Source organism: Procambarus clarkii, chromosome 19 (assembly GCF_040958095.1).
Source record: "Procambarus clarkii isolate CNS0578487 chromosome 19, FALCON_Pclarkii_2.0, whole genome shotgun sequence".
Lineage (NCBI taxonomy): Eukaryota > Metazoa > Arthropoda > Malacostraca > Decapoda > Cambaridae > Procambarus > Procambarus clarkii.
In genome coordinates, this window is record NC_091168.1 from 15578774 (window position 1) to 15600876 (window position 22103).

The following is a 22103-nucleotide window of genomic DNA, read 5'->3' on the forward strand; positions in this document are numbered from 1 at the left end:
ATTATGTAAATGAGAAAGAGGAGTGGACTGTGGACAAGCAACATCGTTCACAGAAACATACTTCCTCTTACTGAGGGAATATTTCATTTATTGATGGGAGTGACCTCTGATCCCATAGTCTTGTAGTTTGAGATGGAGGTTATTGTAGTTAACACTTTCGTCAAAAACTTTATGCAAGTAAATATATAAAGTTATGGGACATTCATTTTTATTAAGCGCTGCATGTAGTAGGTCAAGTATGTTAATTAAATATTATCGTTGATACTTTCATGGGGTTTGAAGCCACATTAGCAAGAAACAAATATAATGGGTTTACTGGGTGTGAATAAAGTTGTTTGTACACTAGTTTTTCAAAAATTTTGACAAGAAGGGCAGGAATGATATGGATCTAAAATTGTTGATTTCAGCAAGATCACCACTCGTATGAACCAGAGATGAACCTTGCATTCTCCACTTGCCACATTTTCCCAGTCAGATTAATTTCCATTTAGGATGACCCATTGCTTTCTTTGTTCTAACTATTGTTTTGTCTATTCTAGTATTTTACCATTTATTCCACGTGCTTGTAATTTCCTTGGCAGTCTTTCATATACAGTATGTACCTTATCGAATGCCAAAAAAAGCCGTTTGTCTAAACAGTTGGTTACAGTTTTCAAAAATGGTAACAAGATTTATTTTTAAAACCATACTGTGTTGATATTATTAGATATTATGTACTGAGAGATGCTGAATGATTCCTCATTTAGGATTCTCTCTATGAATTTAGATGGGTGAAGTTGGGCTGATTGGTCGGTAGTTACCTGCCTTTTTTTTTTTTTTTTTGGATGGGGGGGGGGGGGGGGCGATTTCTAGATAGGGATGTTTGCATATTTCCAATATAGAGGGCTTTCCATTGATCCAGTGATTTTTCCAAAAGGAGTTTCAGTGGTACACACAGTTCTTCGGCCAATTCCATGGACTGTTTTCGATATAACTACTCAAAACGAAATGTCCATGTAGCACGGGCTATGGTGAGCCCGTAAGGGAACAGGACAGGGTGCATTGGACTTATACCACTGGGAGGTCAGGTACATACAAATAGGTGAGGTATAAAAGGTAAGAGACATAGGACAATAACCTATACATACAATTAGGTGAGGAGTAAGAACATAATGAAGGTAATTGCAGAAGGCCTATTGGCCCGTACGAGGCAATTCCTATTAATATCCACCCATACTCATTCATATACAGATATATGTCTAACGTACGCTTGAAACAATCAAGGGATCCTACCTCTATTATGTCACTTTCACAAACTGAATGGTTTGAACATGTGAGGTGGAGGTCAAAACCGTCAGTGGTTTCAAAGTATTATATGACATAGCTGGGAGGCAGACACCACGAGCGCACACTCATCCTGTAACTACACTTAAGTAACTACTAGATTTGGTTCAGAAAAGAAATTTAAGAAACTAAATGGGAATTGGCCCAATAATTTGTAGTAAAATATACAGCTATTATAATCTTATCACCAATTCTAAAACAATCTTTTTCCTTTAATTTCAAATCATATAACTGCCTACTTCTACTGCTCGCTCTCTCACACCCTCCCCTTTTCCTATAGCCAGAAAGGATTCAGAAGCCGTTTGCAGTTTTATTAGCTAATAAAACAGCTCAATATTAAACACACATACCTGTAAGGACATTCGCAGTAAAAAAAAACGCAGTGGTATGCAACTACTAGACATGCTTAATGAAATAAACAGCAATTATATAACTGTCTAAACATTAACAAAATATAGCAATCTGTTTGAAGATCTAATCGTAATCCATGGCACTTTTTTTTTTATTTAATTATCAGGAGAAGGCGCCAAACCATTACGACTATATAGCACTTGGAAGGGTTCTGGATAAGGATTTGGGATGGGACGGGGGATAGAAATGGTGCCAAACCACTTGAACAGTCAGTTTTACCTCATTAAATGTTGCTTGTTTACTATTGTAAATGGTAGCTACAGTTTGTGCTACATGCTTCTAGGATTCTATTTGATCATATGCTTCAATTCACCGGGAAAAAGATTTATATCACATAGCCATTCATTAAAAATATTAATAAAGTAAAGTTTTCCTCAACAATATAATTCAAATATTACTTTGCTGATAATGTAAAAGCAAAATGTGGTAATTCTTGAAACATCTTGGCAGCTCGAAAATCAGTGTTACAAAGTTATACCCCCCCCCCCACACACTCTTGAAAGGGACTTGCCCACAACTGTATATATATCAGGATCAGATGAGATCCATAATGCAAAGAACTTACTTTATTCCACATTGTTTATGCTGCGAGCAAGTCTACACTACTGTACTGTCCCATAGGTTGAGTCATTACAACAAATTATGAATACCCATAAAAAATACCCATGTATAGCATGGGCACTTGTATAACTTGACCTGGCTTATTTACATAAACATACAAATTTAAGAATTAAAGCCTTGGAAATAGAATCATTTGTTAGGAAAAGAAAAAGGAATGAAATTGAAATTCGCATCAGTAGACCAAGATGACCTGGTCATAGCAAACAAACAAACAATGACATGACTTGTGAAGAATGTACATTGGAATGAATTTGAAAGTAGGAGAGAAAAGCCAAACATGGAGCATGAGGAAGTGGGAATTCAGAGTACAACAAGCAGAAGGAAACAAGATACAAAGGTGGTGCTCATCCAGACTATTGCAAGTACTATAATAAGAATATATACCCAAAGAGGATAAATAATCATTCCTTCCTCTTACAAAGCGTAATCTTTATTGTTAACAAACATTCTCATAATAATTCAAATATACCTTAAATGATAGAAAATTGTATAAAACTACAAATCCTAAAATACTTTTGGAACCTTGTTGATATCTTCTAATACCTTGTCATACAATTCTTTATATTCACTGTTTTCACGAATAAGGACAGCAAGCGCAGCTCTGTTAACTCCCATTGCAGATCCAAGATCTTGCCTTGAAGGCGTATAAATGTATGGCAGCTGCTTTTCTTCACAAACAGCAGGAAGATGGCACATAATTTCAATAGGCGAGACATCTCCAGCAAAGATCACAATCCTGTAAAGATTTTTATAAAACTGAGTCACAGAATATTACAAATTCCTTATATACCAATACAAGGGCAAAAAGACATAAGAAACAATGTCAAGGATGTCATATTCAAGGGACAAAACACAAAGAAACACTGGGAAAATATGATTTTCTATCCTGAAATTTTTAGAACATTAAATGGGGTATAGCTCTTTACCATAAAGATTAGAACTTTACAAGAGTAAGCAGGACTTTCAATGCAGGTAGGAGTCAAGGTGTGGTGCAAGCATGAGTGGGGGCATTGTAGAATCCACATGAAGTATCGGAGGTAATACGACCACGAGTCTTGTGAAGGAACATGTTTTTACTTATTGCACAAGCTCTTGGCTGGGAAAAAATGGAAGGCTCCTGAGCGGAGGTCCAAGACCATGTGAAGAAAAGCATCAACTTGGTGAAGGGGTCAAGGGTTAAGTCAACGAATATACAAAGATAATCCAGTTTTGACAGCTTCAGGAATAATTACAAGCTTATCCATGCCACAGAAAGTATACAAGACAAAGATAGATAGGGGCCTTGGAGCATTCATAGAGCTTGATGTTACTCAGCCTAGAATACAGTCCCAACCAGTTGTTTTTGCTGTATGGACCTCATTTTTCTACTCTGGGTATTATTCATTCCTTCATACAGTAATTTCTTTAGATGAGGATAAGAATGTATGCACGTTTGGTGTTACAGGAAAATTTTAATAGGTATAGTGCTGTACTCGCCTAGTTGTGCGCGCAGGGGTTGAGCTTTGGCTCTTTGATCCCGCCTCTCAACTGTTAACACTTTCGCGTTCCACAGACTTAATATCTCGTCACTCATTTTTCTACTGAATGTGTTCCAGTGACGCATCGGTGCGTCACTTGATATAAAAATTTGTAAAAAAAAAAGTTTCTATGCGATCTTCAATTTTTTTTTTAAATGAGCGCCATTGTTTTCCCACAATCCTCCGTAGGCCGCATGGGATTCTGGGTCACGCCATGCGGTCGGCCTAGTCCTTTGTTTACGTCTCTCGTGACCGGACTACCGCGCTCCTGCGTCCAGAACCTGTGCCACTCTCTGCCCTGTGTAGCAGTGTTTATTCGTTCCTGTCTCTTTACAACGCATTATTACTTGCAAACATGGATCGTGGTAAAGGACAGAGCACCTCTACCCCCAAGAAGGATAGTGAAATGACCACGGAAGATAAGTTGAGTGAGCTGTACAAAAGGTTCAGCAATGTGAAGCTTACCCCTAGTAAAATTCCTGATTTGTTGAATCGTTTGTCAGATGTGGAGGCAGATGCTGAAGGGGAAGAGCGTCAGAGTGATTTCAGTAGTGATAATGAGGGGACAGCGTCGTCTGATGAGTTTGATTCATCATCGAGTGAGGAGAGTAGCGAGGGGATTGAGGATGAGGCAGCGGATGTGGGCCGCCCCAAGGCACCTGTAAGGAGGCGTGCAGGACGTCTTCAACAGCCTAATCCCGATGCTGCCTGGTCAACTGACAATACACCACCTATTGTAGGCAGTTTCAGTGCCACACCAGGCATAACTGTCCCAGTGCCAATTACCCCCCTGCAATTTGTTCAATTATTTCTGACCCGTGCCCTAATTGAGTTCATCACAGTGGAAACTAACAGGTATGCCAGGCAATTTATTCAGAATGCTTCCAGGCGCACTATGAGGTTGTGGAAGGAGGTATCTGCGAAGGAAATGGCAAGGTATTTGGCTTTATCAATCTTGATGGGTATTGCACGACTCCCAACAATGCGCATGTACTGGCAAACAAGCCGGTTGTGGCATATGAGGACCTGCAATGTGTTCATGACTGCAAAACGATTCCAACATATTGCCCAGTTTTTTCATACTTATAGCCAGTTTGCAATTCCACCCAACAACAAGAACCGCATGATAAAACTCAGCACCATCATTACCTATTTGACCAACAAATTTGGCTCTTACTACGTCCCCAATCAAGCACTCAGTTTGGATGAAGGTACAATGTCGTGGCGTGGTCGTCTATCCTTCAAGGTTTACAACCCCAATAAGCCTGATAAGTATGGGGTAAAGTTGTACATGCTTGCTGAGGCAGGGACTGGTTATATTATTGATTTCGAGGTTTATTCTGGAGTGGGCAAGACAACAGTTGAGACAGTGATGGGCCTTATGCGACCCTTGTTGAACAAAGGTTATCATCTTTATATGGACAATTATTATAACTCTGTCCATCTCACAGAATTGCTAAGGGAAAATGGTGTGTACACTTGTGGAACACTCAGATTGCAGCGTGGTGCCCCTAAAGAGCTGCAACAACTTGCCAAAGGTAAATTCGCTGTTGATCAGACTATTTTCAGGCGCAAGGATAACACTTTTGTTATCCTTTGGAAAGACAAGAGAGTGGTGTAAGTGATCACAAACTGCCATAATGCTGACACACAGGAAGTACAGAGAAGGAAGAGAGTGAAGAAACGTGACGGAACATCATCTGTTCAGATTGTAACTGTAAACAAACCAACAGCCATTTGCGACTACAACAAAAACATGAAGGGAGTTGATCACTTTGACCTACCTTGAGGCTACCTTGAGATGCTTCCGGGGCTTAGTGTCCCCGCGGCCCGGTCGTCGACCAGGCCTCCTGGTTGCTGGACTGATCAACCAGGCTGTTAGACGCGGCTGCTCGCAGCCTGACGTATGAGTCACAGCCTGGTTGATCAGGTATCCTTTGGAGGTGCTTATCCAGTTCTCTCTTGAACACTGTGAGGGGTTTGCCAGTTATGCCCCTTATGTGTAGTGGAAGCGTGTTGAACAGTCTCGGGCCTCTGATGTTGATAGAGTTCTCTCTCAGAGTACCTGTTGCACCTCTGCTTTTCAACGGGGGTATTCTGCACATCCTGCCATGTCTTCTGGTCTCATGTGGTGTTATTTCTGTGTGCAGGTTTGGGACCAGCCCCTCAATTATTTTCCACGTGTAAATTATTATGTATCTCTCCCGCCTGCGCTCAAGGGAGTACAGATTTAGGCTCTTTAGTCGGTCCCAGTAATTTAGATGTTTTACTGAGTGGATTCTAGCAGTAAAGGATCTCTGCACGCTCTCTAGGTCAGCAATTTCTCCAGCTTTGAAAGGGGCTGTCATTGTGCAGCAGTACTCCACTCTAGATAGCACAAGCGTTTTGAAAAGTATCATCATCGGTATAGCATCTCTAGTGTGAAAAGTTCTTGTTATCCAACCTGTCATTTTTCTTGCAGTTGTGACGGCTACTTTATTGTGTTCTTTAAAGGTAAGGTCTTCCGACATGAGTACACCCAGATCCTTTACATTGCCTTTTCGTTCTATGTTATGATTTGCCTGAGTTTTGTACGTGGTTTCTGTTTTTATATTTTCAATTTTTCCGTAGCGCATGAGCTGGAACTTATCCTCGTTAAACACCATATTGTTTTCTGTAGCCCATAGAAAGACCTGATCTACATCTGATTGGAGGGTTGCCGTGTCCTCTATGTTGCCAACTCTCATGAAAATCCTAGTGTCATCTGCAAAGGATGATAGAGTGCTATAGGTTGTGTTCTTGTCTATGTCCGATATGAGGATGAGAAAAAGTACTGGAGCAAGCACAGTACCCTGGGGAACTGAGCTCTTCATGGTTGATGGGCTGGATTTTATTTTGTTGACTACTACACATTGGGTTCTGTTAGTCAGGAAATTGTAGATCCATCTGCCTATTTTCCCGGTAATTCCTTTTGAACGCATTTTATGTGCAATAACACCATGGTCACATTTATCAAAAGCTTTTGCGAAATCTGTGTAAATTACATCAGCGTTTTGTTTGTCTTCCATAGCATCTAATGCCATATCATAGTGGTCCAGCAACTGCGACAGGCAAGAGCGCCCTGTTCTGAAACCATGTTGTCCAGGGTTATGGAGATGCTGTGATTCCATGTATTTTGTGATCTTACTTCTTAGCACTCTCTCAAAATTTTTTATGATGTGCGATGTTAGTGCTATCGGTCTGTAATTTTTTGCCTCTGCCTTATTTCCTCCTTTATAGAGTGGTGCTATCTCTTCTGTTTTTAGTATGTCAGGGATAACGCCAGTATCTAGGTTTTGTCTCCACAGAATGTGAAGGGCCTGCGATAGTGGTTTTTTTTACAGTTCTTGATGAATATGGAGTTCCAAGAATCCGGGCCTGGTGCAGAGTGCATAGGCATACTGTTTATGGCTTCTTCAAAATCTAGTGGGGATAGGGCGACGTCTGATATATGATTTGATGTTGGTATCATATCCATGAAAAATTCATTTGTGTTATCAATCTTTAGTGCATTTAATGGCTCGCTGAAAACAGAGTCGTACTGCTTCCTCAGTAACTCGCTCATTTCTTTGTTGTCATCGGTGAAAGTTCCATCTCCCTTTCGCAGGGGCCCGATACTAGATGTGGTTTTTGATCATGATTTTGCATAGGAGAAAAAATATTTCGGATTTCTTTCTATTTCACTGATGGCCTTTTGCTCTCTTTGCCTCCCCTGGGTTTTGTATGATTCTTGTAGCTTGAGTTCAATTGTTTCTATTTCTCCACCTAACCTTCTTCGCCATTTTCTTGAGATAGGGTGCGACTCTCAAGTTGTTCCGCGATTCGTTTTCTTCGCCTATATAGGGAACGACGTTCCCGTTCCAATCTGCATCTCTTTCTCTTTTTTCTTAGGGGTATGCGGTTTGAACATATTTCTAGTGCTACTGAGCTTATATTTTCCAGGCACTGGTTCAGGTTTGCATTTTCTAGCTGTTCTTCCCAGTTTATTTCTGTGAAGTCCTGGTTTATTTGCTCCCAGTTTATCTGTTTATTATTGAAGTTGAATTTGCTGAAATCTCCTCCACCGGGAATCTGAACTGGTTTTGAAGGTCCATTCCCCATGGTTGTCAGAACTTCAATTAAGTTGTGATCTGAGTAACAGGTATTTGTAATCATTATGTTCCCGATCAACTCATCATTATTAGTGAAAATGAGGTCCAGCGTGTTCTCCTTCCTAGTTGGTTCTACTATTTGCTGGTTTAAGGCAAACCTATCGCACATCCGTAGCAGGTCATTTGTATGTGCCTGTTCATTTAGGCTACTTCCTGGTATTCTTTCTGATATTACTGTATTAGCCAGGTGCTTCCATTTCAGGTGCCGTAGGTTGAAGTCCCTAAGCAGGATGATGTTCGGAGCTGGATTTGTGAGGTTTTCCAAGCAGTGTTCTATTTTCATTAGTTGGTCTTTAAACTGCTGAGGGTTTGCCTCCGGTGACTTATATACAAGGACAACAACTACATTTAGGATCTCTATTTTGACTATTAGCACTTCCACCATATCATTTGAGGTGTTTAGCAGATCATTTACCTAGCAGTAAATAGGTACCTGGGAGTTAGTCAGCTGTCACGGGCTGCTTCCTGGGGGTGGAGGTCTGGTCGAGGACCGGGCCGCAGGGACACTAAAGCCCCAAAATCATCTCAAGATAACCTCTGTACTTTTTGGTTACCTGGTTACCTGGTTGATGGGGTTCTGAGAGTTCTACTCCCCAAGCCTGGACCGAGGCCAGGTATGACAGTTTGATCCACTAGGCTGTTGCTTGCAGCGGCCCACAGGCCGCACATACCCACCGCAGCCTGGTTGGTCCGGCACTCTTTGGAGGAAACTATCTAGTTTCCTCTTGAAGATGTCTACTGTTGTTCCAGCAATATTTCTTATGCTCGCTGGGAGTGTGTCGAACAACTGTTGACCTCTGATGTTTATACAGTTCTCTCTAATTATGCCTATTTCACCCTTGCTCTTCACTGGTTTTCTGGGTCTCCCTGAAGGTGGCTGCCCCACCTCCCTCAACTGTGCTGTAAGGTAGATAGGTATCAGCCAATGTAGATGCACACTTGTAATCCCATACAACCTGTTTATCTTCCCTCCATGGCTGCAGGATGACTCCATCTGGGCATTTTTGACTTGACAGGTCTGCACAACTGAGGTTCCCTTTGTGCTGGACACCCAGCTGTAGACAAACTTCCCTTGATGATGTCATTGACTGCTTCATGTCTGGCAATCTTTCCCCGTGTCTTACGACAGACAAGACCACGGATGCCATATTGGTCTGCCTGTGCATAGCCGCAAATACACCGGTGTTCGGTGGAGATAGGGGCGGTAAGGCACAGGGCAACGCCAATACTCGGGGCCCGATGGTCCAGGTGGGTGCCCAAGACGGAATTAGGGACTGCCAATATCAAGTCCCCAGCATGGGGAGCTTGCACAGCTAGAAGGCGCGTTCTGTCACGAGGTTCACACGAGTATGTCACTCAGCGTTCTGTCACGAGGTTCTCTCTCCGCTGGGTACTGAGCCAAGACGAGGCTCCTCTTAATGATGCCAGCCCTTGGATTTTCTGCAGTGCTACCCATGCAGTCCATATTGGTCTGCTTCCACCCTGTTGCAAATAAGCTTGTATTCAGTGTGAATTGGGGCACCAAGGCAGAGGGCCACTGCTACATGAAGGGATTCTGGATCTAGACGTGTGCCAATGGCCGACATGGGTACGGCCAAGAGGAAGTCTCCTGCATGGGGGGCACACTGCTCTGAGGTGGGTTAGTTGCTCTGTTGGATCTATGATGGGTGCTGGGGCTACAAAGAGCATCCCTCCGATTTGAATATTCAGCGAAAGCAGGATCGAGTATTCCTGCTGAATCGCTCAGGGGTTCAGGTAGGATATCTCTTACGAGGTCATGCGATGCATGGGAGGAAAGAAAGGAAAGAAAATGAAGGTATTGTAGTAACTTACCCTGTCTCCCCTTTCCTAAGCCTCGTTTGAACATCTTTCAGGCCATTTCTGAGGTACGACTTATGCTGGGAGGCTGAAAAAAAAAAATATATTTTTAAACTTTATTTATGTGTAAACATTAATGCAGTACAATATACAATATATACACAGTACAATATAGTATACTGTGTTGCAAATAAGTATTGAAGTATCTATCCAAACTAGCTCAAACAACCTAATACTGCATAGTTCTAAGTATTAGCCCCCCAATATAGTACAGTACAATATATAGTACAGAACTTAGTATTTGTTGCTAAGTTCGTTTCTTAAAGTAAATAAATCCTTATACTGTATAAAATAATGTTTGCGTTTCATTAACCCTTAACATGCTCGGGGTTTAATATCCTGTCATCCCCACAGGCGCATGTCATTTTGAAAAAAAAAAAAAATTATTTTTTCTTCCTAACCTGTTAATTTGTGTTCACTGATCACGGGAAAAATAATAAAAAATCGTAAGTGGCATATATTGCCCGCTATAGGGCAGGGAAGTCTGGCAAATTATAGGCGCTGACTCAGCGTGCGTCCCAGGCAGTCTGTTGCTCGCAAGCTGTCAGGCCGGAATTGCCACAAAGAGATAATTACCGAATTATATTCAATGCATCTGATTGATTTTTCATACTTTTTCTGCTGTAATATTATTCAATAGTGTGTAGTGTGATATATTTATATAATAAAATGAGTGAATCATTGCTGTACTCAAAAATATGGTGCATATTGTTGATTCAATTATGTTCATCAATCAGTGAACAAATACTTTGTCGGTTATTACATTATAAGCACAGGTTATATATAAGTATCTGCATGTTTTGTTCACTATAACGAACCACTAAGTAGCTATTATGAGTCAAAAAGTAACGAGGAGTGACCGCCGTTTACCAGCCAGCCACTCCCGCCCTCCCTCCAGTCATCTGACTCACCCACATTCTCCTCCCACAATAATGTTTTTGCTATAATTCACTATATACAGACGTTATATATAAGTATCTACATGTTTTGTTCACCATAACTGTACATCTAAGCTTGTATGGTGAGTAAAGGCGCAAAGATGTAGCTACTCACACAGTCAGCTGATCGGCGGCTGCCCTCAAGGCCAGACGCACTAATATTTCTCCTCCAACAATACTGTGTGGTGTTATTACGCTATATACACACATTATATATAAATATCTACCTGTTTTATTCACCATACTTGTACAAATAAACTGGTATGGTGCCCAAAGACCATCGTGGTAACCAGTAAACAACACCGTTGTCTGCACGGTGGCATCGTGCAGACGACGCCACCGCCCTCACCAAAATGGCGGCTCCAAACCTTCTCTTGCTGTTTATACCCTCTATACACACGTTATATAAAAGTATCTACATTTGTGTTCACCATAGCGAACCACTAAGCTGGTATGCTGAGTGCAGTCAATAAAAGGTGGCCACACACAGTCAAAAGACATCGCCACCACCCTCCCTCCCACAGCATTACTCCTCCCTCCATGGCGCACAGCGCTAAATATCACCACAATCCTGCTATTATCAGAACCCTGGTCAGTTTTATCACAGTCAGGGGTCTTCTGTAATAATATCATCGCTACATAATAGCATGAACAAGTATAATTTGGCATTTTCAGGCGATGCTGTGGTCACAAGCTGAACAGCAGTGCTGTTAGCTCATGCTGCGTGCGTCAGGCTTGGTTGCTCACTCAATACTGTAACCCCGCGATTATCCGGGATTCGAACATCCGAAAAACGCCCTTATACGGCCAAAATCGTGAACGGATAAAGTTACCAAAATATCCGGCCAAAATAGCCACAGGGACCGGATTAAAGCAGGTTTTCTGCAGAAATTACACTATCCGGTCAGTCCCCCAGATAATCGTGCCTTTGTCCGTATATGAAAACATGAGGCAGGCCATACGGTCCCGTCTGCCCGAGACTCGAGGCGCATGGTGTAGGTGGGGGTGGGGTGGGTGGGTGGTGTTGGGAGGGTGGGAGGGGTGCGTCAGGAGGGACTACCTGGGTACAGGAATTACCATTAATTTTAGAACAATTAATCATAGCCAAAAACAAATAAAATAACTACTAGTAATTATGTAATAACAAATAAATAAGTTTCCTAAAAGCATTGTGCACAGGCTGAAGTTTCCTTAAAAAATATTGTGAATTTTTCCTCCTGGCGGCCTACATAACGCGCTATGGCTGCCCCAAGTGGACCTGTCCAACACTGGTCAACCCATGTGCGTCCGTCCCTCGTGTTATACACAGTGCTGCGCCATTAGTGAAATATTTTTTTAAATAACTTTTTTATTTTCATAGTAACTTTGAACATTTTTGGCCAAGACTATGTCTGGTAGCAGCATCAATCGTTCTGGAGGTGTTAAGAGGAAGAAAGTTGTCCTAACAATTAAAGACAAGTCACAGTTATACGCCTCAACCAGTGCGGCCTCACAGTGTTGCGCCATTAGTGAAATATTTTTTTAAATAACTTTCTTAATTTTCATAGTAATTTTGAACATTTTTGGCCAAGAATATGTCTGGTAGCAGCATCAATCGTTCTGGAAGTGTTAAGAGGAAGAAGATTGTCCTAGCAATTAAAGACAAGTTACGTGTTGTTCAAACAGTGAGGCGTCACAGGCAGCCAAGCGCCTTCAACAAGTGAGGCGCCACAGGCAAGCCAAGCTCCTTCAACAAGTGAGGCATTATAGGCAAGCCAAGTGCTTTCAACAAGTGAGGCGCCACAGGCAAGCCAATCGCTTTCAACAAGTGAGGCGCAAGCAAGCGCCTTTAAAAAGTGAGGCGTCACAGGCAAGCCAAGCGCCTTCAACAAGTGAGGGCATGCAAGCGCTTCAACAAGTGAGGTGCAAGCAAGCACCTTCAACAAGTGAGGCCTCACAGGCAACCCAAATGCTCTCAACCAGTGAGGCTTCAGCAGCTGGCAGTCAAAACTAACTTAGCTTAATGAACTGTACAGTAATTTTAAGTGTTAATTTTAGTGTTGTGTTAGTATAGGTTACGTAAATTGTTAAGAATTTTTAACTTCAAGATGTGTGGCATCAATCAAGAAGACGAACACCAACAAGGTAAGTTGAGGTTTCTAGTTGAATATTTAATAATTGTATGTGGCAAGGCAATTCAAATTATGTTGTTTGTAGTATAAAAATAGTTGGAAATGGTCACTTTTGGACTCGTAGGTGAAAAAGTACCATTATCCGAAAAATGTGATAAACCGGCTGGGGGTCCTTCCCATATAGTCCGGATGATCGAGTGGAGACAGTACTGAGGCCAATAACACCCGGGAGTTTGGCCCACGATTTTTTTTTAAAATGGCATCTGTTTACAAGAGCCCTGATGAAGGTGTGGTGAACCCCGTGTATCCGCGGGCTGTTTAAATCTTGCGTAGTACTCCAACACATCATATGACGTGATGTGCAGTTGACTGGAACAACGTCCAGCACGTCATATGACGTGATGCGCACTTTAAGGGTTAAACTGAGGATAAATGACCCAACACATGAGCCGTTAAACAGGCATGAGGTATACCTGCTTGATGGGATTCTAGGAGTTCTTCTACTCCCCAAGCCCAGCCCGAGGCCAGGCTTGACTTGTGAGAGTTTGGTCAACCAGGCTGTTGCTTGGAGCAGCCCGCAGGCCCACATATCCACCCAAGCCCGGTTGGTCCGGCACTCCTAGGAGGAAACAATCTAGTTCCCTCTTGAAGATGTCCACGGATGTCCAAATTGGTGACCTGACTCCTAATCACTCTCTCAAATACTTTTATTATGTGCGACGTTAGTGCAACTGGTCTATAATTATTTGCCAATGCTTTGCTCACTCCCTTGTGTAGAGGGGCTATGTCTGCTACTTTAAGTGCATCTGGTATCTCCCCCGTGTCCAAGCTCTTCCTCCACACTATACCGAGTGCCTGTGCTACCACACTTTGCATTTCTTTATAAATACAGTACAACCTCGATTCAACGTACCCCGATTCAACGAATCTTCGGCTAGTTCGCACACTTTTCAGGCCAGATTTACTCACCCGGTTCGACGAACAATGGTTCGCCAAAGCGGGAGATGTTCGGATTTGCTTACGACGTCGAGACAAGAGTTCACAGACTGGCGGAAAACTTTCACATTCTATCACAGATTACAATTATTAATTCCTTCATATGACAAGTTTGATCACACAAGTGAACTGCACAAGTGGTCCACAAGTGGTCCACAAGCTTATGATGTTGGGACAGAGTTCACAGAGTGGTGGAAAACTGTCTCATTCTATCACAGATTACAATTAATAATTCCTTCATAAGACAAGTTGGATCACACAAGTGGACCACATAGCAAGTGAATCATATGAACCAAACACCAGCCAGAATGGTCCACAAGAAGTGACACATATTAACCAAACACCAACCAGAGTGGTCCACACAAGTGAACGACTGAGTTTCAATGATTTTCGTTCACCGATTTGTGGCACACGTATCTTTGTAAATTAATTTAAAGGCTGAAGCGTGTATACCTAGCTAATGTGTTGGAATCTTCTTATATACATTTTCTGTGATGAAACAAGATGAGTGAGGGTGGACAGATAAGGGAATACTGTACAATAAACCTCACTTTACAGTGAGGTTTCACTCACTTTCGTCTGTGTTGTCATAGTTCAGCGAGCCACGACTTTGAACGTTTCACATTAATAAATCATTTCTAAAACTGGTGTTTTAATAATGCTTTATTATCCTAATTAAACTTAACTAAATAAAACCAAAAATATATTGAAATATGATAGATATCTGCTATTTGACAAATTATTCACGTTATTGGCGGCACAACTCCAGCACGAGTGGACGAGTCTAATCCCTGTCCACACAACACCATGCTTGTTTTGTTCGATTTCGTCGCTACCGTTCAGTGATCTACGGCTTCGAAATAATAAAATTAATAAATCAGTTCCAAAGTATTATTTTTTATACCTGTTATTACTGTAATAATGTTGCTAAACTAAATATGTAACCCAAAAATATATAATTTGATGTAAATCGAATATTTGAGAGAAATTTGTTACTGGAAATCGAACACAACACCAGGCAGTGTTTTGTTCGATTTCGTCGCTATAGTTCAATGACCTACGGCTTCGAAATAATAAAATTAATAAATCGGTTCCAAAATAAGTATTTTTATAGCTCTTATTATTGCAATTATGTTGCTAAACTAAATATATTACCCAAAAATATATAATTTGATTTAAATAGAAATTTATGTTACTGGATCTGGCTTAAACACCAGCCTACTGAGGGGTGTACATATAGTTCAGTCTCTGTTCGATTTCTTCAATCTCCTTGTTTAAATTATTCCGTCTTTGTATGGAAAGTTGTGTCTGCTTAAGCATTTCCATTAATTTCTTCCTTCTTTTGTAATATCGTCTGCGTTCTCTTTCTAGCTTTCCTCAAAGGAACATGTTTCAGACTTCATATGCTTAAAAAGTCAGTTTTTCTATTCATTGTGTAGGATTTTTATTTCTTAGAATGTTTTCCCACTGAATGTTTGTATGTTCCCTGTTTATTTTCTCCCAGTCAAATATTTTATTATTAAAATTGAATTTATCGAGTAACCCTCCTTGCATGTTGTTTCTCTTGGGCCTACTTCCGTTATTAATGTTAATTTGCACTTCAATGAGCTTGTGGTCCAAATACATAGTGTCTGAGACCGTAATATGTCTGATTAGCTCATCGTTGTTCGTGAATATCAGGTCCAGCGTGTTTTTGTTCCTAGTTCGTTCTGTAATCCGCTCATTGAATGAGAATTTATCATAGAATCTCAGTAGTTCTCTGACCTGTGATTGGTTATTTCCAGGTTGATTTCCTGCTATAATATTATTGTTTACTATTCTCCATTTTAAACTGGGTAGACTGAAGTCTCCAAGGAAGATAATATCTGGTACTGGGTTTGCTAGGTTATCAAGGATATTCTCTATTTTGTGGATCTGTTCAGTGAATTCCTCGACTGTTGCATCTGACAGTTTGTATATTAAAATAATAATTAGATTTATATTTTCTACCTTGATTCCAAGTACCTCTACCACCTCATTGGACGAGTTCAGTAGCCTTGTATATCTTATGTTGATTTTGGGAATCAAGATCCCTGTGATCCGGGTTCTGACCAGGCCTCCCGGTATAGGCACTTCACGAAACAAATGAGAAAACTTTTATCAGTAGCTTCTAGCATACTTATAAAAGGCAACCAATCCTTCACCAGTACTGAGAAATCATAACCAATTGGATGGGGATGGAGAGTCTTCCAGATTAAAGAGACTGAATCACTAGTTTTTTGCAGAATTATTCAAAAGTACATAATTTGAGGAATTTATATAGTTAACCCCTGAGATGCTCTTGAGATTATAGCCAGCAACATGCTCAGGTGCAAGAGGAAAAAAAATTATCTTGAAAAAGTGTTAACACTATCGGTAACTTTGGACCGGACTCGCATCCATTATTTTTCTCCCGAGTCCTAACTTTGGACCGGACATGCGTCCACTACAAAAAATATTTGTATAAAATTCATTTTTTATCCAATCAACCTTGGGATAGCATCAAAATAAGCGCCTTTAGAATGCGCACAATTTGATACCAAAATGAAAGATGTAACATGAAACTTGATGTCAGAACACTTATATGATTATAAATAGGCTTTTGGTCAAAATTTTAAAATATTTGTTAAAATTCTATTTATTATGCTATTATGTTGGGACTAGTTATAAAATGCACGTCTTTACGTCGCGAACAATTTGATACCAAAATGAAAAATGTAACACAAAAATTTATGTCAGAACACTGGAAAGATATAAATAATTTTGTGATGATGAGCTTCCAGAATTAAAATATTTGTTAAAATTCCAGTTATTGCTCTATAATTATGGGACTAGTTTTAAAATACGCGCCTTTTTATTGTGAACAATTTGATACCAAAATGAAAGACGTAACACGAAAATTGATGTTATCAAACTGAACGAGTATATACATTAGGTTGCAGTGTACAAATTGGTGCTCGTTCACGGGTAACTTTAGGCTTTTCTGCGGGGAGGCACTACAAACTTTTGTACATTATATTCATACACATCTGTAGGGAATTTAATTGCGAACACAATGATACCAAAACGAGCAATGTAGCACGAGAATTAAGGTGAGAAAAATGAAACGAGTATGCACATTTTACTGATTTTGTGCGATCACGGGTAATTTTTGCAGACTTTAGGCTTTGCTGTTAGGAGTCACACCAGGCTTTTGGACATTATATTTATACACACCTGTAGGGAATTTAATTGCGAACACAATGATTGTTGGAAATTTCCAACACTAATACAATACTTTTGTATTCTAATAAATTAGTATTAAAATATACTAACTACTGTAGTTACTAAAACTTACTAACAGTAATGTTCACATGAACTAACTATTATATCTGCATATGGATACTGGAATTCTCACGAAACCAAGCACCAGTATTGCGTCAGATTATACCTAGTTAACCCTTAAACTGCGCATGGCGTATATATACGCCCTGAGTAACATGTCCCATGGTGCGCATGGCGTATATATACGCCATAGGGTGCCAGGCCTGATTCAAATGGCCCGCGGCTACACGGGGTTCACAGTAGCTTCCTCAGGGCTCTTGTAAACAGATGCCATTTTAAAAAAAAATCGTGGGCAATATTCTCAGGTGTGAGAGGCACAGTACTGTTGGAGCAACCAAGGCCGGCGCACGCAGCATGAGCGAACAGCATTGATGTTCAGCTTGTGACCACAGCATCGCCAAAAAATGTCAAAATAAATATATAATTGTTATTATTTAGCGTTGACAATATTACAGATGACCAATGACTGTGATATAAATAACCAGGGTTGTGATAATAGCAGGATTGTTGTAATAATTAGCGCTGTGGGAGGAGTGATGCTGAGAGACGGAGGGAGACAGCATCGTTTACTGACTGTGTGGCCACCTGTTATTGTTTGCATTCGCCATACCAGCTCCGTGGTTCTCTATGGTGAACACAAATGTAGATACTTATATATAATGTGTGTATTAGTGTAATAACAGCAAAAGGATTATGCTGGGAGGAGCCATATGGGTGACGGAGGTGACGGCGTCTGCACGATTTGTCTAGCTGTTTAGAGGGTGGCCACTATGCTCTTTGGGCGCACTACAAGCTTAGGTGTACAGTTACGGTGCATACAACATGTAGATATTTATATATATGTGTATATAGGGTAATAACACTGCAAAAGGTATTGTTGGGGGAGAAAGTTTAGTGCGTGTGACCTTGAAAGAGTGAGGGAGCCGCCAGCCGCCATCTGTGTATAGCGACGACTCTTAGTGCCTGAACTAACTATATCAGCTTAGCTGTACAGTTGTGAACAAAATATACACATACTTATATATAACGTCTGTATATAGTGTAATAACACCACAACTGGTATTGTTGGGGGAGAAAGTTTAGTGCGTGTGACCTTGAATGAGTGAGGGAGCCGCCATCTGTGTATAGCGACGACTCTTAGTGCCTGAACTAACTATATCAGCTTAGCTGTACAGTTGTGGTGAACAAAATATATACATACTTATATATAACGTCTGTATATAGTGTAATAACACCACAAATGGTATTGTTGGGAGAGAAAGTTTAGTGCGTGTGACCTTGAATGAGTGAGAGAGCCGCCAGCCGCCATCTGTGTATAGCGACGACTCTTAGTGCCTGAACTAACTATATCAGCTTAGCTGTACAGTTGTGGTGAACAAAATATACACATACTTACATATAACGTCTGTATATAGTGTAATAACACCACAACTGGTATTGTTGGGGGAGAAAGTTTAGTGCGTGTGTTGAGGGAGTGGCAGCGAGTGGCTGGTTGGTGTGTGGCGGTAACTCCTCGTTGCTTTTCGACTCTCAATACTAACTTAGTGGTTCGTTATGGTGACCAAAACATGCCAATACTGTAACCCCGCGATTATCCGGGATTCAAACATCCGGAAAACGCCCTTATACGGCCAAAATCGTTATCGGATAAAGTTATCACAATAACCGGCCAAAATGGCCACAGGAACCGGATAAAAGCTAGTTTGGCCGGATGAAAATACGGCCATACCGTATTAATCCCGTCTGTGGCTCTAGACGCATGGTGGAGGAGGGGGGTGGGGTGGGTGGGTGGTGTTGGGAGGGTGGGTGGTGTTGGGAGGGTGGGAGGGGTGCGTCAGGAGGGACCACCTGGGTACAGGAATTACCATTAATTTTAGAACAATTAATCATAGCCAAAAACAAATGAAATAAGTACTAGTAATTATGTAATAAATAAATAAGTTTCCTAAAAGCATTGTGCACAGGCTGAAGTTTCCTTAAAAAATATTGTGAATTTTTTTCCTCCTGGCGGCCTACTTAACGTGCTATAGCTGCCCCACCCCAAGTGGACCCGTCCAACACTGGTCAACCCATGTGCGTCTGTCCCTCGTGTTATACACAGTGCTGCGCCATTAGTGAAATATTTTTTTAAATAACTTTTATTTTCATAGTAACTTTGAACATTTTTGGCCAAGACTATGTCTGGTAGCAGCATCAATCGTTCTGGAGGTGTTAAGAGGAAGAAAGTTGTCCTAACAATTAAAGACAAGTCACTGTTATACACCTCAACCAGTGCGGCCTCACAGTGTTGCGCCATTAGTGAAATATTTTTTTAAATAACTTTCTTAATTTTCATAGTAATTTTGAACATTTTTGGCCAAGAATATGTCTGGTAGCAGCATCAATCGTTCTGGAAGTGTTAAGAGGAAGAAGATTGTCCTAGCAATTAAAGACAAGTTACGTGTTGTTCAACCAGTGAGGCGTCACAGGCAGCCAAGCGCCTTCAACAAGTGAGGCGCCACAGGCAAGCCAAGCTCCTTCAACAAGTGAGGCATTACAGGCAAGCCAAGCGCTTTCAACAAGTGACGCGCCACAGGCAAGCCAAGCGCTTTCAACAAGTGACGCACCACAGGCAAGCCAAGCGCTTTCAACAAGTGAGGCACAAGCAAGCGCCTTCAACAAGTGAGGGCATGCAACGCTTCAACAAGTGAGGTGCAAGCAAGCGCCTTCAACAAGTGAGGCCTCACAGGCAACCCAAATGCCCTCAACCAGTGAGGCTTCACCAGCTGGCAGTCAAAACTAACTTAGCTTAATGAACTGTACAGTAATTTTAAGTGTTAATTTTAGTGTTGTGTTAGTATAGATTACGTAAATTGTTTAAGAATTTTTAACTTCAAGATGTGTGGCATCAATCAAGAAGACGAACACCAACAAGGTAAGTTGAGGTTTCTAGTTGAATATTTAATAATTGTATGTGGCAAGGCAATTCAAATTATGTTGTTTGTAGTATAAAAATAGTTGGAAATGGTCACTTTTGGACTCGTAGGTGAAAAAGTACCATTATCCGAAAAATGTGATAATCCGGCTGGGGGTCCTTCCCATATAGTCCGGATGATCGAGTGGAGACAGTACTTATATATAACCTGTGTATAGAGTGTAATAGCAGCAAAACTATTTGTTTATAGTTTTATAAACATAATAATTGAATCACTAATATGCACATCATACTTTTGAGTATAGCGATTATTAACCACTCTTATTATATAAATATATTACAATACACACTATTGAATAATATTACTGCAAAAAAACTAAGAATAAATCAATCGGAGACATTGAAACAATTAGGTAATAATATCTTTGTGGCAACTCCCATCTGTCAACGCGGGTGACGCTGACCGGGTCTGACGACCGCTCTGTCAACGCCCACTTTTTGCCAGACTTCCTCGGTCAATTGCGCCCAAAATATGTCACCTACGATGTTTTTTTTTCCGTGCTCAGGGGACACAAATTAACATGTTTAGAAGACGAAAAAAAATTTTTGAATTTTTTTTTTCTTGCGCACAGGGGTGTAAATGTCCCAAGGACCCCTGAGCAGTGTAAGGGTTAAACACATTTATATCCAGTGTGTTAGAGAATTGAATGTGATTCTCTAAAATCATCAGTATTCCGTGTGATATTTATGGATAACATAACTCCCAAATAATTCTAAATCGAGAGGTTTAACCCTTACACTGCTCAGGGGTTATGGGTTCGAGTCACTTCTGGGGTGTGAGTTTTCATTCGCATAGTCCTGGGGACCATTCAGGCTTGTTCGCATTTGTGTTCCTCACGTGTGCCCCAAAGAACCCAAAGAATGAGGTGATTTGGTGAAATGCTATGCCCAAGATTACCATCCGAGTTGCCGTCGGGGAAGTGGCTCAAATAGCCTTGGCTATCACTTCCTTTTGACGGCCGTGATGGTCAAGTGGATTAAGGCGCCCTGTAGTTACCAGTTGCGTTGCTCCTGGGAGTATGGGTTCGAGTCACTTCTGGGGTGTGAGTTTTCATTCGCATATAGTCCTGGGGACCATTCAGGCTTGTTTGTATATATATATATATATATATATATATATATATATATATATATATATATATATATATATATATATATATATATATATATATATATATATATATATACACAGTGGTACCTCGCATAACGATCGCCCCAAAAGACGAACATTTTGGGTAACGAACGGCCCGATCAGCGTCACATCGTCCCGTATGACGAACGCTGGTTTGAGTAACGTCAACACCACACAGTGGGGTCGCGCTGCTTCTTGCACATTCCTAGACGCCTCCGACGATGCACATAAATTATGTTGTTCTTGCTTAAAGATGCTAATGATGCTGGGATATAAAAGGGTGACTGCTGAGATGTTGAAAAGCATTGACGTTTTTGTAGAAAAAAAGAAATGAAATGTCTTATATACAACAAATGTCAAAAAGGTTCGTTCGGTGTTGGCAGGTAGGCTGCTCCATTATAACAATCTTTCTTTGTTTCAAATGTGTTTCATTTGTTTTGTATTTGTCATTTACGTCTCAATAATGGAGAAGCCTACCTTACATACACTGAATAAACCATTATGACATTTTCCTTTCTTCAAATGTGTTCAATATTTATTTTTCATTTGTCTTATAGCAAAAGGTTTGTTCGGTGGTCGGCAGGTAGGCTGCTCCATGTTTCTTACATACAAAAAACATAAATAATAAAAAAAAATGAAGAATTTTGAAAACCAGTACAAATGTCAAAAAGGTTCGTTCGGTGGTCTACAG

General features: G+C 40.8%; 1 protein-coding gene across 1 annotated transcript in view; it reads right to left on the reverse strand.

Moving 5' to 3' along the window:
- Window positions 1–2763: 2763 nt before the first annotated feature.
- LOC123757621 (H/ACA ribonucleoprotein complex subunit 2-like protein) overlaps window positions 2764–22103 on the reverse strand; it is a 26679-nt gene continuing 7339 nt past the window's right edge. The window contains exons 2-3 of the mRNA XM_045741436.2: window positions 9875–9947; window positions 2764–3091 (exon numbers count right to left, since the gene is read on the reverse strand). Of these exons, the coding sequence (XP_045597392.1) occupies window positions 2860–3091; window positions 9875–9947 (305 nt within the window). The 3' untranslated portion in view covers window positions 2764–2859. The remainder of the gene's footprint in view (window positions 3092–9874; window positions 9948–22103) is intronic.